This window comes from Trachurus trachurus (assembly GCF_905171665.1).
Source record: "Trachurus trachurus genome assembly, chromosome: 6".
In the NCBI taxonomy this organism is placed as follows: Eukaryota; Metazoa; Chordata; class Actinopteri; order Carangiformes; family Carangidae; genus Trachurus; species Trachurus trachurus.
Window position 1 is genome coordinate 1,287,189 of NC_139897.1, and position 18,030 is coordinate 1,305,218.

General features: G+C 43.0%; 1 protein-coding gene across 9 annotated transcripts in view; it reads left to right on the top strand.

Moving 5' to 3' along the window:
• LOC310987664 (CUGBP Elav-like family member 2) overlaps positions 1 to 10,958 on the top strand; it is a 28,799-nt gene extending 17,841 nt beyond the window's left edge. For 7 of the 9 annotated variants that reach the window (XM_083974024.1, XM_083974026.1, XM_083974028.1 and 4 more), the window contains exons 7-14: positions 1,198 to 1,359; positions 2,380 to 2,443; positions 3,023 to 3,154; positions 3,771 to 3,893; positions 4,168 to 4,344; positions 4,464 to 4,610; positions 6,114 to 6,292; positions 7,213 to 10,958. In XM_083974024.1, coding sequence (XP_083830150.1) covers positions 1,198 to 1,359; positions 2,380 to 2,443; positions 3,023 to 3,154; positions 3,771 to 3,893; positions 4,168 to 4,344; positions 4,464 to 4,610; positions 6,114 to 6,241 — 933 coding nt within the window. In that variant the 3' untranslated portion in view covers positions 6,242 to 6,292; positions 7,213 to 10,958. The remainder of the gene's footprint in view (positions 1 to 1,197; positions 1,360 to 2,379; positions 2,444 to 3,022; positions 3,155 to 3,770; positions 3,894 to 4,167; positions 4,345 to 4,463; positions 4,611 to 6,113; positions 6,293 to 7,212) is intronic. The other 2 variants (XM_083974025.1, XM_083974027.1) reach the window with 1 other exon arrangement.
• Positions 10,959 to 18,030: the final 7,072 nt, after the last annotated feature.

Below are 18,030 nucleotides of genomic sequence, written 5' to 3' on the forward strand. Positions count from 1 at the left end.
GCAGATGGCGTTCATTCATCAGACTATGAGTCATTTCCAAAACCACTCTTGCTAATTACAAAATTACATTGTCGTCTGCAAAATAATTGAATAAAACTTGAAGCATTGCCTCGCACATAGCCGCTGTATCCAGAGTTAACAGGACACGACAGGACACAACGAAAATTGCTGTCATCTCTAATTTTGGGCTGGACTAAATGGATCTCATTTATTGATGCTGATAATATTGCGGAGCCTGGGCCATCACAGTCGACCATAATCAATCTGTATTGTGGACCACAGGGACAAAAGCCCTCCCTATCAAACAAGAGGTTAACAACGAATTACTCTAGACCGGAGCAGCCGGCCTATTAGATTTCTTCAAAAACTGGGTCCATGTCCTCGTGTAGCCAGTAGAGTCTTTGTGGAAGTGGAGCAGCAATAATTTGACAGCGAGCAGGTCAGAGGCTCCCCAGTGAAGCATCAGACCAAGTCTAATTAGGAGCCCGACCAAACATAACACTCCTCCTACCAGATTAAACACAGGCCCCAGTGGTGGTGCCACCTATACCGCCCCCCGCCCCACCTCCCCAAATATTATAACCTCCCCAATTTGCAGCTGCCATGGGAGGTGCTGCTGCAGAAGCCATTTTCCCTGTCCAGCCTGGTCCCTGTCTGGCTCTCAACTCTCAAAATACTTTTGCACCGCATGCCTCGTGTCCATGCGTCTGTCTGAACAGTATGTGACTGTCTGTTTGCGAGACTGTGTGTACTGTAATGCATTTTTCTCGTCGATGTCTGCTGACATATCCTTGTTTGAATGTTTTTTTTTTCTTTCTTTCTTTTTTTGTTAATTGTTTTTTTTTTAGTGTTGTCTCCATCTGTCGTCTGCTTGTCTGTGGACTTGATTCAGCTCCTCAGTGCTAAAACGATTCACTGTCTGCAGCATTGTCCTGTGCCCCTTTTTGGAATGTGGCCTGGCTCAGCTATGCATGGCAGATGTCCTCTGTGTGTTAGCTTTGATATGAACGCAACAGGCAAAAAAAAAAAACCAACTGTTCTGAGGCATAGACGATAGCCCCCCCTTTATTTTAATTTAATTTTATTTCTTTAAGAAACTCCTTGCAACGACTGTGTCTTTGCACCGGTGAATACGCTGTGGGCTCCTGTGTGTTGTTCTGAACTGGTCTAACATCTCTTACCTCTTGACTGCTGCAGGGCTGTTCCTCACCTTTGGTGGTGAAGTTTGCAGACACACAGAGAGATAAGGAGCAGCGGCGCCTGCAGCAGCAGCTAGTACAGCAGATCCAGCAGCTCAACAGCGCCTCCACCTGGGGAAACCTGGCTGGCCTGGGGACCCTCACACCGCAGTACCTGGCTGTAAGTGTTGTGGCCCTGCTGAGCTGCACAAACACTCAGATGGCACAGAGTTAGTTACTGAATATTGCACTGTGAGAAGTCAACGCAGTATCATGGTCAAAGCAAAAATACCACCAAACTACCTGACGATATAACATACTGTACAACACTTTAGACATGTAGTTATTATTATTATTAGTATATTTATATTTCATTTATTTATTAATGCTTGAACAGATCATATCAGGCGTTAGTGTCTGAGATGTGTTACATTGAATCTTTATAAAGTATTATTTTATTAAATGGTAGCATTGACTGGGAAAGCAGCAGCCATTTTGACTTTATAATACAACAACATCACAGGCATCAAACCATCCAAAAATATTCACATTTTTTTTTAATTAGCAAAACCATTATCTTATTTCAGGTTAATACACCAACAGGGTGATGGAGCACAATGCAAGTAATGAAAAGGCTCCACCACAGAGCACTCAGACCTGAATCGATTCTGTTTGTCTCAGAGTAGGAACATCTTGTCTCCTTCGGTCCGTGCTCTGGCTGAAGGACACAGACATGTGACTCACATGTGCCTGCTCTGACTTGAGGCCAGTGAACATGTGACATAAACATGTTCATTAACATGAGCAGCTGAGCAGTTTGTTTTTCTGTCAGGAAAACAAGGCGACGTCGAGATTATTGTCTGTGTCCACTTAAAAACGGATGAACTGCTATTCCACCAGTCCAAACGCTCCACACATTGTCATGTTTATAACCGTGTCTGAATTTGGAGGCTGTTAAAGGTTTCAGAGTTGTTGATGCACTTTAAAACTATCATTGTCCATGACTTAAAAAAAACATTGTATACTGGAATATAACAATTGTAATATCCACTTTTTGGCTTGTCCCTGCTACAAGTTTTTAATATTGTGTCTTTCAGATTGATCAGTCTTGTTCTGACAATTAAATTATACTGGTCATCAAGACCTAATTGTGCATTCCCCGGTTGATTATTGATTCCATTCTTTCCTTTTTTGTCAACAGTTGCTCCAGCAGGCCACATCTACCAGTAACCAAGGCAATTTCAATAGTATCCAGAGGCTAGGAGGTGAGCTAATCCACTCTTCTTTATCCGTCCTCCATACATGAACGAGTCAGATATTTTCATGTCGTCAACCTTGTGACTCAGCGCTCTGCCCCCAGATGGCTTTAAGTACTGTAAATCACATTACTCTTTCACATCAGTGGCACATTAATTATCAGTGGTGCTATTTCAGGCCTGGGCCGGCTCCTTTAAAGACAAACACTCAGCCCATTACTGTGACTTGGTCAAATTTAAAAAAGGGATAGATCTGTGAGGATAATGATCCCTGACTATAGCACACACCATTCTGCTTTACAACTGTAACGCGGCTGGTTTTGTGTGTAAAAGCATAATTTCATGTCTAACAATAAAGCTAAACCTTAAAACAAGTGTGAAACTGCAGATAAGACTTTGATCATAGAGAAGGCTGAGAGGACTTTTAAATTCACGACAGCCATAAACGCACTGCCCATATTAAACTGAGAGGACGTATCCTGCATTTGGTTCATCCCCAAAGTTTTTTGGAAAGGCGTCTCTGCGAAAACCTGAACACACGTTTGGAAGTCTGTGGTAATCACCCCTGTTCCTGTGTCGTCTCTGTAGGTGTGAATCCCCTTCAGCTGCAGAACTTGGCTACGTTAGCTGCTGCTGCGGCTGCGGCTCAGAGCACTGGCAGCCCCACTTCCTCCAGCGCCCTGTCCAACAGCGCAGCCCTGGGAGCTCTGGCCAGTCCAGGTAATTGAACACGAACATATGCTGAATTTGTAGTCTGTGCTGTGCATGGAGTATTAAACACTGTTGATGATCAGTTGTTTTAGCTCGTTCACATTGGTTTTGCTCGCTCCGCTCTTGACCTTGTTTGTAAATAACCTGTGTCTTTACCAGGCTAATCTTTCCATTTAACATTTTAAATATGAATCTAAATAAAAATTCCCCACCCACTGAGATATAAATATCCACATGTCAGTGCTCCTGCTGCTGTGATGGTAGCCATCAACTGCTCTGCAAACGTCCCTCATCCACCATTTGCGGTCGTCAGCCATTCTTCATTGGTTTTTATGGAAGTTAATCGCCAACATAAAATTTTTTACGAGAGCCCCCTTTCCCTGAAATTTGTGTATATATACACACTGGCTCCATGCAAGTTCAGCATATTGCTGCAGCGGTAATGACCTCTCCTTGTTAAGAGACAGATTTCTAACTGCCCCCTCATTGCTGTAATCCTCTCATAACCATAACAATTTTGTGGCAAAGATGGCAGCCATCTAAAGCGATATGAAGTGTTTTGAACATGAGCGTGTCGGCCTCTGTGGTGACGCAGATCTCCCTCTTTATTGTCTCTAACCAACAGGTTCGACAGCAGGGTCCAGTGCCGCTGCCATGAGCACCTTGGCTTCTCTGGGCACTCTGCAGGGTCTGACTGGGACCTCTGTGGGCCTCAACAACCTTAACGCTCTCACCAGCAGCATCACTGGTGAGAATCTCCTTTCTACTAGTGTGGTGCCAAAACTACAAAATGGACACATGCACAACTGTTGCTAACTTCAAAGCCACGTTAAGTGAGATTTATCTGTGCTGGATGTGTAGGTAATGGACAACATTATAAGACAATCTCAAGGAATGTTTGTCTTTCTGCCACCCAGTGGTCGAAATTGATAAATGCAGCTTAGATGCTTGACATCTGCACAAAATGTTTTATTTCTGTGTGTGAGTGTCTAAATTGCAGGACCTTGATTGTGTTTTTACAGGTATGGGGGCCATGAATGGAGGTCTGGGGGCCTCCATGGCTAACGGGTCAGCAGCCAGCTCCATGGACGCTCTGACCCAGGCCTACTCAGGGATGCAGCAGTACACAGCCTCCGCCCTGCCCTCCCTCTACGGCCAGTCTCTCCTGCAGCAGAGCATCGCAGGCAGCCAGAAGGAAGGTAAGCAGATCCTCAGCACACACCGACACATGTTGATCTTCACACAACATTTGTTCTCACATCATCTTAACTTACATCCTGTCTAACTTGAGTATCTGGTGTTTTCTTACCAAATGTAGTAGGGCCAGAGGGCGCCAACCTGTTCATCTACCACCTGCCGCAGGAGTTCGGGGATCAAGATCTTCTGCAGATGTTCATGCCTTTTGGAAACGTGGTCTCTGCCAAAGTCTTCATTGACAAACAGACCAATCTGAGCAAGTGCTTTGGTAAGTGTGTTGGCTCTGAGTGCTCATTTGTTACGACTGATACACCTCACCAGCCTACTACAGTGTTTGCAGAATTACATTAGGTGCGTTTCCATCAGCTGTTTAGATGCGCATCGAGATGTATCGCATCGGAAAATGATGATGGAAACGCCGTGATTCGAAATTAAAATCCCCTGATTCGCACAAACTGAAATACGCTCGCTATGGCCGGGTTTTGGTTGATTCGAATGGGATGGAAACAGCTGTATGCGAATTAAGTGTGACGTAGCGCACTTTCACCCCATCTGCTCCCGTGTTTGCAGTTCACTCACAAGACAACAACATCGTCCGTAGATGGAAACACACACGGTTCGAATTTCTTTTAATGTGCATTTCCCAGTAATTCGAATCACTTTGGATGGAAACATGGCTATTGTTACATTATGTTGTCACAGTACCACTACATATGTCTGGATTTTATGGTCGTCCATTTTGAATAGTGCTGAGACAGTATTGATGTAGTACAAGCTTTGCTTTGATTTTTCCAATAAACAGGGTAAAGTCATGGGTTTAATGGTTTTGAAATCACATTTTCTACGTTTAAAAAATCAAGACTTTATGACAAACAGTTTGTTGAGCAGAACAAACCTGAGAAACTTTCCCCCTTCAGTTGAAAACAGTCTCCTACTGTAAAACTCTGTGCATACATCTGTCTGCACAGTGAAGTAACAATGAGCATATAATTATGATCTAATCCATGTGGAGAAGTTGCTTAGATTGAAATGACTCAAACGGAGCATGAGAAATTACCTTTAATGACAGGTTTGAAAACAAACAAAATGTCTTTTTACAACATTAATTGGTTTCATACTTTCACTGAGAGGGGCTCAAGTCTTATGTATCACAAAAACAGAAATACTGTCTTATCCTGGAGTCTTTACAATGCCCAGGGATTTATCAAAGATTTCATACTGTTTTAATGTAGCAGTATTTTTTTCAATTAATTTATTTTAAATTCAGTGCAACATTTCAACTGATCTGAACAAATCAGAGAAAACTGGCCAATCCTCACATGACACATGAAAAACTGTAACAACTGTATCTTGGGTATTTTTACTTGATGAATGACATAACCAGGCATCACTTGAGCTGTTGTCTTATCATTGAGCTTGTTGTGTTGTGACACTTGCACAGACCAGAAACTCCTCGTCTCCTTGAGTTTGGCACACTGTCACATAAATTATACAACAGAAAATGATGTTGGTGTCTTGACTAAAAACCCAATTTTTAGTTCAGTGTCAGTTGAGGCCATCAGTGGTCTGACCCCAGGCTACAGAGCTTTTTGCAATTTCAGGGACTACACACACACTCTGGTAGTTATCCAGACTTCATTAAACTGTCATTTCATATATATACCTTGTATTAGAGTTGCGATTTTCTTTAAAATATTGGGTTGACTCCATGTTGAGTCTCAGTGTTGCTCTTTACATGCATGTTAACGTATGTCCTCCACCTTGTTGCCAGGGTTCGTCAGCTATGACAATCCTGTGTCTGCACAAGCTGCCATCCAGGCCATGAACGGTTTCCAGATTGGGATGAAGAGGCTGAAGGTTCAGCTGAAGCGTTCCAAGAACGACAGCAAACCCTACTGATCCTAGCCCCGGGGCCTCCCCCCTCCCAGCTCTAATGCTAGCACTGCTAGGGTAAGTTCACCCTCCAGCCAAGGTCACCACAGCAGAGACTCAGTGGGGCAGGGGGAAAGGAGCCCACCACAGGAGGGAGACTTACCCTTTTCCTAAAAAGATGGTTGCGATGATCGTTCCACTTTTCACTGTATTTCATTCCTGCGGTTTTTCTCATGTAATTTGAGTCGGATTAAATATTTTAATGTATATGATTATTTATGACTATCACTGGAGTCAGTGTTCGCTGGAGGTATTTCGTGTCACTGTATTTAGTGGAGAGCATCAGGTGTGTTTCCATGCCATTTCATTGCCTTCAGGTCAAGTTAGACAGGTTGACTAAGGATCAGTCGTTGTGTTGAAGGGCTGAAGCCAGACCACGTAGACCCCCGAGCCCCGAGCTTCAACTTGTGTTTGGCTTTTTCCGTGTAGTCTGTCTCGTTTGTGTCATTCTTGATGTGAAAACAACCCTTTGCACTCTAAATTTTTCAATCTTCGTCCCCCCCCTATTTGTGTCTCACTCTTTTCTCCCCCCTCTCTCGTATCATTATCTAAGCCATGTCGAGCTAGGCTACCTCTCTTTCTCTATTAACAACCTCTTCCAAGTCATTCCATCCATCCTCCAAGTCTCCTACAAAGGGACTGGCTCTAGATGGATCTCTTTGGGTGCCAAGTATACAGTTTGTGCATGTTGGAGTCTCTGCCCATGTGTCCTGGTGGTGTCACTTCCTTAAATCTGTGCATTGTTTTTGTGTGTCGGGAGAGACGGGGAGGGGGGGAGATGTTTACCGCACTGTCTTTACTCTATGTGGTGATTGGCATTGTTTTTGTTGGTTTTTGTGCCTCATGGCTAAACGATTCTTGTGCTGTGCCCCTAACTTTCTCTTCTCTCCTCTTTGTCTCCTCTCTCTCTTCCTTTCGTGTTTTTGTTCCTTTTTTAGAACAAATCTCCATGCCTGTTTGCTCATCATTAGCCTAGCATGTCTTCATGATGTTGAAAGCCAAGCCAAACTCCTGGCCTCATCATCCCACCATTGTCTGTGATGTCTCTCTAAGCTCGCCTGACCAATACCTGGCCACCCACTGACCCTTGACCTTAGCTCAACCTGATTTTTCTGCATGTATATTAATTTTTGTTTTTGTTCTTTCTGTATAGAAATGTGACAGGTGGGAGAGAGGTCAAGAAAATCAATGTGAAAACTTACCTACGTTGAATTCATTTAAGAGACCTTTTTTTGTTTTTTGAGAATGTTTTAAAAAAAACCTGTGGGATTTCTTATTTTTAATTTAGCTTTTTTTGTTTTTTATGTTGCTTTCTTTTTACCTCTCTCAGTAAAGTTCACTTGAAAGTTGAATACAGGGATTGGCACACAGCTGTGCTATTTGGTGCCATTAGCAATATGTTGGCTTCTTAAAAAAAAAAAAAATGCTTCAGACCACTTTCCAACACTTTTGAAAGTCTGACCAGTAAACCCCCTCAGTGCTCTGTAATGATCTCTACATTTTGCGGGCAGTGTGAAGATTTACACCAAGGCTATTTAAAAATATATTTTGTTTTCATTTACAAAATTATCCAGTGTATTTACCTTTTTTTGAACTATTGATGGCACAATAAAAGGTACATTTGCTCTGTTAGAGAAATGACTACCTACATGAGTCAACTTTTTTAGAACTGATTCACAAATAGACAATCTGTGGTTTAAATGCACACTTAGATTACCTATATTTTATACCATTGAATCTATAGAAGTTTAACTAACAGAACCCAGGCAAAACGATGGGTTTTTTGTAGATTATGTTGTAATGTCATCTGTGTCGGGGGGGCGGGGGGTCTCAGTGTATTACATTTTTAAAGAGGACTAAAATCACTTTGATCAGCGTGACCATTTGAGGGTCATTTCTAGCAGATTAAAAACACTTTCAGTCAAAAATTCCTCTGCATTAATTGTAATTTCAACTTCTAGGGAAAAGTGCTTTTTTTTTTTTTTAAAGGGTCACATTTGAGTATGTAGGCAATTTTCTTTCTTTCTTTTTTTCCTCCTGCGTTAAAGAGAAGTTTTAGTGTTTCCACGGTACGTCTTGTTGACTTTCTGTGAATTTCTCATTAATGATTTAATTAATGGATGTTTCACTTTGGTTTAGTTTGGATGCCTCATGTTGAAAGATGATGATTTACAATGTCTGTCTATCATACAGATGCCAGACAATGTTGTTCTGTTTTATTTTGTCGTTAAAGTGCCCATGTGTCAAACTCGATGTTTTTTGAATTCACGCAACACTCTTTCCTGTAATATTACCTACTTTTCTTTACACACAGACACACACATGTGCACACACAGACACACACACACAAACACTTTCTGTGATTGCAAAAAGTGGGAGCCCCTGAAGAAGAGATCACTCGGACAGAACACACGACCTGTGGGTCTCTGCACGTTTTCTGGACACACATATACACACACTTGCTTTTTATTTTTGTGTTTTGCTGATTGTTCTTTTAAGTGACTTCCAGTATCATGTTTCAGTCGGACACGATGCACGGCACATTAATACCAAGTCCACCACAATAGTGTTGGTTTACAAATACATTCCATTTTTTCAGCACAAAGTTTACACTTTTTTTTATCGGGGTGGTATTTTGTCTGTTGTACTACAAGTTGTCGATACGACCCTGGTAAATATAACAACCACTTCACCCCCCTCCCCCCAAAGAAGGGTTCCCCAAAAACTGCGTACCTGATGGCGCTAAAGAGTTGTCAACTCAGGGTTTTTTTTGTGTGTGAAAGTAGACACTCACACAGGATTACGACACAAATGCACAATTGTCACCATTTGACCTTTTTTTTTTTTGGTTTGGATTCTTTTCTTTTCTCAAAATACATAAATATTCCAAAAAAGACAAAAAAAGTAAAAGAGAGGTACCAAATTTGAAACAGTGCTGGAGGAAAGTGTAGTTTTGTAAGGAAACGTTAAGCACAATTGTGGGAGCTAATCACTTTTGCAGAATGTTGTGTGTGATTATAATCCCAAAATTTTCAAGGTACCACTGATTTCACTTTTTAATATGGGCATGTGCTTTTTACAGTGTGTTTTTTCTATCCAAATGCAATACAATATTCAAAGTGCCATATATACGTCTAGAAACTGCCTACACATCCTTATTAGGCCTTGGTTTAGAGATTGCTGCAGTTCGCCTTTTTTGTCTATTTATGCCAGTGTCATGAAAGCTCTTGTCACCTGCTCATGTCCCCCTCTCCTCCCCCCGCTCTGTGTGTTGACTTATTGGTTATTGGAGTTATGTGTATTGTGATGTGCTCAATTTGAACAGTTGGTTAAAACTTGTAGATAAACAATAAACTTCCCTATACATTTGAAGGTTAAACCTCTTTCTTAGTGAGTGTGAACACATGTATTGTAACACTTTGCGATACGAAAAAAATCGGTGATCTTTATGTGCGAGGCAATATTTGAGTTCAATAAAAGTCCAAAACGAGCTAAAACTCAAGAAACGAACAAGAGGACTTGGGGAGCCATGTTCATAAGATCTTAAAAGTGATAAAAAATAAATTGTGTGTCGAACACTGAGATGATTGCAGGACTGTGGCGGTATGCGGTGTATGTTGAAGTGTTACTGTGAATGAATAAAAAAAGAAAAAGAGAAAAAAAAACTAAAAAAAAAAAAAAAAAGCACAATGTACAGTCCACAGCGGTCCCAACAAGAACTTGACTCACTTCAGGGGCTTCCATCACAAATCCCGTTCAAGCTCTAACAATCACTTTCTTTCTTCTGTTGTTTTCATATTCTGAAGTGCTATTTTTTGACAGTGTGGTAGCTTTGCATCTCTATAGATATTATCCTGATCCAAAAGAAGAGAGAGAAAAAAAATCTTGTGTTATTTTCTTGTCTGATAATCGGTAGGACTCTGTTCATGTTCCACCAATAATTTAATAGATGTTTTGTCTTGTCTTGATGAAAGCCAAAGTGGGTGCATCTTGATGTGATCTGTATTAAACATACAGTAGTTTTTTTTTTTTTTTTTTTTCTTCTGTTCAGTCGATATCTTTTTTTTTTTTTTGAAACTGGGTGGGATTTGAAAAGGAAAAAAAATGACATACACAGGCTTTCCAATTTCTACAACTGGTTGTTCATATGTATTTTGTACCAGTGAAGCTTTTTATATTGGAAATTAAAGAAAAAAAATCTATATTGGAAAAAAAATTGTCTGGCCTCTCAATGTGGCCTCGCCTTGACCAGGTCTTGAGTTTGGCCTCTTGGTGGTGTCAAGCAATTTTTTTGTTATTATTATTTTTTTTTCTTGTCTCTAAAAGATGCCTGATTTTGATTTTACTTGGATCTCTACATGTTCCTCACTTCGTTAATCGGTTTCAGTTTCGGGGGGGTTGGGATCCTCTAAGTCGTGGTAAGTTTCATGTTAGTATTTGTGCTGTCCACATAGTTTAATGGTCATCAGGATTTCAGCAACTTGTGTGGATAATTGTCTTAGTTAAAGAGTTAACTATCTGTTTAGTTTGAGCCTTGCTTTTTACCTGTGTAGAGTTTTCTGTTTTTTCCCATAGCGGAGTGTGTAGCCGAAAGACTCTGTGTTCTTTTTTGGTCAATGTTTGTTCATGTGTGGTGTGTTTCTTTGCCTCTGTCTCCAAATTAAACCATTTCCCCTAATATGGACTGTGTGTCTTTGTGTGTCTTTGTGCTTGTCCAGTGTTGTAAAGACATTTTACAAACCACCCCCTCCCTCCCCCAGTGTGTCATGTCTCGCTAACTCGTTTCTATTTGTTGTGCTTCTCTTTGCTTCTTTCTAAGTAGTAGAGGTGAGATGAGGTGAGGGGGTGTTATGTTATTCTCCCTGATGCGTGGGGGTGGGGGGAGTGAGGTCAGAGGTGATAACTTTGTTTCAGTTATGGAGAGCTTTCATTTTGTACATCTGAAGGTTTATTTTCCCACATTGATGAACATTTGTGGGAAACAAACTCACTCATTCCAAAGACTTTGACAAGTGGTCGACTGGCTATGATCAAATGGGATCAACAGAAATTAAATCAATGTTTTTGATCATTGCTTTTAGAACTTAAAAGTAGAAGCTGATCATCAGGAATGAATCGGTAATCACTTTGATATAAAACATATCACTGAATTTGATGCTGTTCTGACAGGAGACTAAAGAGAATCTGTCTTTGATTTTAATTTTATTCAAAATAGAGAAAACATAAACTTGGGGTAATAGTTAGGGATGCACGATACTGGTACAGAAAATTATCGTCCAGATATTATATTGGCTGATAATTATCGGCCAAAATACACAAGTCTGATAATGACATCACTAGAGACAATTATAATGAGCCAACATTGCTTTGACTTTGCAGAGCTATTATGTTAAATTCATCTTTACTCACTACATCTTAACCAAAGGTGTGTGTATATAAACTATTAAAAATTGTATCCTGGCATCGATTATGAGAGGCAGGAAGTTTATCGAGTTATCGTGCATCCCTAGAAATAGTGGATTGGACTCACTTCTGTAAATGATCTTTAGGTCCAAATACTGAATGTTTCATGTAAGAATATGTGAGACTTGTTTTGTTATTGTATGGTGAATATTTGATTGTTTTTTTTTTATATAAGGACCTGAGGACATCATGTGCAGCTCTGGGAAACTAATGGATGCTTCTATTTTCTTTAGACTAAATGGCAAAGGAACAATCATCAGATTAACCGATAACACATGATTACACTGCAAAAACTCAAAATCTTTCCAAGAATATTTGTCTTATTTCTTGTCAAAATGTCTAATTTCTAGTCAAAACTAAACTCTTTCCACTTAAAATAAGACTCATCACCTAAAAATTTACTTGTTTTTAGATAATTTTCACTTGTTTCAAACAAATTTTCACGTGAAATAAGTAGAAAAATCTGCCAGTGAAAGCAAGTTTTTTGTGCTTGTAATAAGGAAGAAAAACTTGCCCCACTATCAGATTTTTCTACTTATTTCAAGTGAAAATATGCTTGAAAGAAGTAAAAAGTGTCTAAAAACAAGCTGCTTTTTAATGTGATGAGTCTTATTTGAAGTATAATGAGATTTGTTTTGACTAGAACCTGCAACTGAGACGGCTCTGTTTCTACTGACAGACAGCAGCAACTTCACCCTGTGTCCTCCACTGTCTGTTTGATGAGAGAGCAGCTGATGGTTGCTCTTACTGTCTGTTATCAGAGGAAATGATGCATCTTTCAGTATGGCAGCGACAGAAAAGAGTGACGCACCTCACCCTTAAACCAAGACTCAACATGTTGTGCAGACGGTGCAGTGGGAGCAGAAGCTGGCAGCTCCGCTTCTTCCTCTGTTGTTGAACATCTGCACACATTATAATTAGAAGCTGAACAAGATGAGGAGGCAGGAAAACATGTTTCAGAAACGGAAAGTCAGTTTTAAAAACTCCCAGGGATGTGATTGTTCCCTGTGCTAATCTATTGTACATGTGTGGGCGGGCTGGGGTCATTCATTAAATGTGTTCTTTCTATATGGAGCCCACTTTGTACAAGGTGTCACCTTGCTTGTTAATTTGATGCGGTGCTGGAAACAGGGTTTTTGGGTCACGAATTATCCAGAGAGACGCTAGCTACTATGTTAATATTAAGTGTGTGAATCAAGGACACGGATATCAAACTAATCAAACGTTTGATTTCATGGTGATGATGATGATGATGATGATGATGATGATGATGATGATGATGATGATGATGATGATGACGACGATGACGATGACGATAACAACCTGCAGGTGGTGAACAGCTCTGTCTCTGAACACAGGCTGTAAACCGTGTCTGTAGAAGAGCAACGAAGGAGACAATTTAATTCTAAGCCCAAAAAAAAAAAAAAAAACATTTTTTCAGTCTCCTTTTTTTTTTTTGGAAATGCTGTAAAATATTAAAAACCAGTGGTGGATGAGCTCCAAGCAGAGACACAAGGTTTCAGTATAGAACTCCTGCTTCTGGACACAGATTAAAAGCTCCTTGAACATGAAAAACACTGAATTTGCAGTAGCTCACAAAGGTGATGATAATTCTAGGGGCCCAGCGCCCAGTAGGGCCCCCCAAAAAACCCAGTAATCTTTGTATGACTGAATTATTCTGCATAAGACCCTGACTAATACTCATAATAATGCTGCAGTAGCATCAAAACAAAGTAGGCTAAATAAAAAATGATAATACATACGTAGTCTAAGAAAAAAAGTGGAAAAGTCAGGGGCCCACTTTAGTATTCTTTCAGGGGGCCCAGAATTCCTAGCAACGGCCCTGCTCACAGGTGGTAAAGTGAATCTCCTGGTTAACCATGGCATTAAGTGTTGTTTCTTCTGCCATTGAGGGTCTGTGTCCAGCTGTGGCTCTTCATTTCTCACCTGGATGACACACAGAGGAGGAGCTGATGTGAAGTTTGTGCTCTTCCCTCCAGGCACTGATTCATCTAAAGTTTCAGAGCGATGAGTGATGGCAGGCTGCAGTGAGTCAGTCAGTGTTGTTGGGTATTGTTTTGCTTGGCTCGTCATTTCCACATCTGCTGTGTAACTGAGTCTCAGCTGTGTGAACTCAGTCATTAAATGTCGACCAAACAAAAAGTCGACGCTTCTCTCAGGGAACAGGACAAAGCTGCTCCTGCGTCACAGTCAGACACACAAACAATTAACATAAAGCTCGACAGATGTTTTGCATGAAACATCCTGAAAACATCAAGCCTCATTTTGCATCTACACCCCGATAAACGCAACATCACTGTGACAAATCAAGACCAATAAATATTCTAAAAAGTGCGGATGTGCCTGTGTGTTTGTTGGATTTAGCTTCTATTCCATTAATGTTTTAGTTGATATTTTGCACATTTGTTGTAACATTGTGTATCATCAAATTTATTTTTGCTTTCCTTTGCGTTAAGCAATCAAAACATAAAACAAGACTTACTGATATTAATTAATTAATAGTTGCCATGACAGTGTGATGAGAGTCAGGGCTCTGAGGAGGTTAACCTGGCCACAGATCAACGTTTTATTTGAATATATTAATAAATAATGTGTAATGTGCAATTATTCTCCTGATCATATTGCAAGAGTCAGTCCTCAGTGTGACATTTATATAGGCAGGATCATGTGCTCACAGCAGGAACAGATAGTTCTCCTAACCCTCCCAGTCTGGAAGTCTGTCTCCAGCAGCCATTTTGAATTAAAGACATTTAATTATGACCTGATAGCTAAAACACTATTTGACAGTCGTCAGCAGCAGCACACTCAGCCCTTAGTCAGGACACTCGTGGTACTGTCAGTGCTTTATCTGATTAACTTTGATGTGAGTGAGTTTGTGTCTCCTCACTGTAACTGTCTGAAATACTGATTGATCACGAACAGGAGGTAGGACGAGGGCCTGAACGAATCATATCAAGAAATATTCATATAGACTTTCAATAACATTTATAACAGTTTGAAGTCATGGTTTAGTGGATGGACTATAAGGTGATGTATTTGTAGTGACTGTGCCACTGATGCACTATGGGTTTGTTTGTAGTTTATGCAGGCAAAATAATTCAATATCCAAAATGAAGCCACTGTGTTTTATTCATTTTTTCATTTTCCAAACAAGCAGCAAACAAAGGAACAAATAGATCAAAGCCTCCCAAAGTGCATGCTGGTCCCAAACCAGTCTGTTACCATGACATCACCTAAAAAGAGTCACAATATTAAAGCAGAAGTAAGCGATCCGGTCGTTTTGGCTAATGCTGCGTTCCAGGCAGGCTTTTGAAACCGTAAATTACAGCTTCAAGTCACAACTTACGACTTTGTAGCGTTCCAGGCAACCCACTCGTGTTTTTCCGACCTGTTTTTACCGGTGAAAGTCACTATAACGGCCACTCGTAACTTCTGACCCGTGAACTCGTACCAGATCGAACTGGTATGACTTCACAGGTCGGAAAAACACGAGTTACGAGTTGCCTTGAACGCACCATAACGGTCCTCCTCGTCCCTACGTCACCACATTCACGGCGTCCCTTGGCTGCACACACAGCCCTGCATGCCGTTCTCTCTCCTCATTGGATAAAAACTGTAGGATACGATAAATGTTTTCTCCTCGGCTCAGAGCAGAGCAGAGGGACTGACAGACCCGTGTTTCGGTCCAAACACTCTATTTAAGTGATTGCTGTCGGAAGATATAACTATTTAAGACTTATATTAACACAAATATATCACTTACTTCTTCTTTAATTAACTAAACTAACTAAATAATTAAACAATATAAAATATTCTTTCTTTCTTTCTTTCTTTTTATTTATTCCAACCAAGGCAATTTCACAATTTGACAATATCATCACAACATTTCTTCCATTGGTTGGAAGGGAGCAGGGAGAAGATACATCTTATATTGCCTGCCCCTCACTCAATATCCAATTTTCCAAGTAATCTGTCACTGAGCAACATTCTTGCTATAAAACATACAAAACAAAGGAAACAAAATGACAACAACAACCAATCACCATAAAATAAACAATAATATAATAAATATTGAAGAAGAATACAGCAAGGAAGTGTACGTTGCCCGGACTGGCGTTACCGGGGCCCCACCCTGGAGCCAGGCCTGGGGTCGGGGCTCGCAGGCGAGCGTCTGGTGGCCGGGTCTTGGCCCACGGGACCCGGCCGGGCGCAGCCCGAACGAGCGACGTGGGCCCGCCCTCCCGTAGGCCCACCACCCGCGGGAGGGTTCATAAGGGGAAGGTGCCGTGTGATTTGGGTGGCAGCCGTGGGCGGGGGCCCCGGCGACCCAATCCCCGGACGACGACTCTGGCTTTAGGGACATGGAATGTCACCTCGCTGGGGGGGAAAGAGCCTGAGCTTGTGCGGGAGGCTGAGAGGTATCGACTAGAGATAGTCGGGCTCACCTCCACGCACAGCCTGGGCTCTGGAACCCAACTCCTTGAGAGAGGTTGGACTCTCTTCCACTCTGGAGTTGCCCATGGCGAGAGGCGGCGAGCTGGTGTGGGCTTGCTCATAGCTCCCCAGCTCAGCCGCCATGTGTTGGAGTTCTCCCCACTTAACGAGAGGGTCGCTTCCCTGCGCCTTCGGGTCGGGGATAGGTCTCTCACTGTCGTTTCGGCCTACGGGCCGAACGGCAGTGCAGAGTACCCGGCCTTCCTGGAGGCCCTGGGAGGGGTGCTGGAAAGTGCCCCAACTGGGGACTCCATCGTTCTGTTGGGGGACTTCAACGCTCACGTGGGCAGCGACAGTGTTACCTGGAGAGGTGTGATTGGGAGGAACGGCCTCCCCGATCTGAACCCGAGCGGTGTTTTGTTATTGGACTTCTGTGCTAGCCACAGTCTGTCCATAACGAACACCATGTTCGAGCATAAGGGTGTCCATCAGTGCACGTGGCACCAGGACACCCTAGGACGGAGGTCAATGATCGACTTTGTAGTCGTGTCATCTGACCTCCGGCCGTATGTCTTGGACACTCGGGTGAAGAGAGGGGCTGAGCTGTCAACTGATCACCACCTGGTGGTGAGTTGGATCCGCTGGCAGGGGAGGAAGCTGGTCAGACCTGGAAGACCCAAGCGTATCGTGAGGGTCTGCTGGGAACGTCTGGCAGAATCCCCTGTCAGGGAGGTCTTCAACTCCCACCTCCAGGAGAGCTTTGACCGGATTCCGAGGGAGGCCGGAGACATTGAGTCCGAATGGACCATGTTCTCCACTTCCATTGTTGACGCGGCCGTCCGGAGCTGCGGCCGTAAGGTCTCCGGCGCTTGTCGCGGCGGCAATCCCCGAACCCGGTGGTGGACACCGGAAGTAAGGGATGCCGTCAAGCTGAAGAAGGAGTCCTACCGAGCCTGGCTAGCTCGGGGGACCCCCGAGGCAGCTGACGGGTACCGGCAGGCCAAGCGGACTGCAGCCCGGGCGGTCACGGAAGCAAAAACTCGGGTCTGGGAAAAGTTCGGGGAGGCCATGGAGGAGGACTACCGGTCAGCCTCGAGGAAATTCTGGCAAACCATCCGGCGCCTCAGGAGGGGGAAGCAGTGCTCCGCCAACACTGTTTACAGTGGAGGAGGGGAGCTGTTGACCTCGACTGGGGATATCGTCGGGCGGTGGAAGGAATACTTCGAGGATCTCCTCAATCCCACTGAAACGCCTTCCGTCGAGGAAGCAGAGGCTGAGGATTCAGAGGTTGATTCATTCATCACCCAAGCTGAAGTCACTGAGGTAGTCCGGAAGCTCCTCAGTGGCAAGGCACCGGGGGTGGATGAGATCCGCCCTGAGTACATCAAGTCTCTGGATGTTGCGGGGCTGTCGTGGCTGACACGCCTCTGCAGCATCGCGTGGCAGTCGGGGACAGTGCCTCTGGACTGGCAGACCGGGGTGGTGGTCCCTCTCTTCAAAAAGGGGGACCGGAGGGTGTGTCCCAACTACCGGGGGATCACACTCCTCAGCTTCCCGGGGAAAGTCTATTCCAGGGTGCTGGAGAGGAGAATTCGGCCGATAGTCGAACCTCGGATTCAGGAGGAACAATGCGGTTTTCGCCCTGGCCGTGGAACGCTGGACCAGCTCTACACCCTCCGCAGGGTGCTCGAGGCTGCATGGGAGTTTGCCCAACCAGTCCACATGTGTTTTGTGGACTTGGAGAAGGCTTTCGACCGTGTCCCACGTGGCATCCTGTGGGAGGTGCTCCGAGAGTATGGGGTCGGAGGCCCTCTGCTGAGGGCTGTACGGTCCCTGTA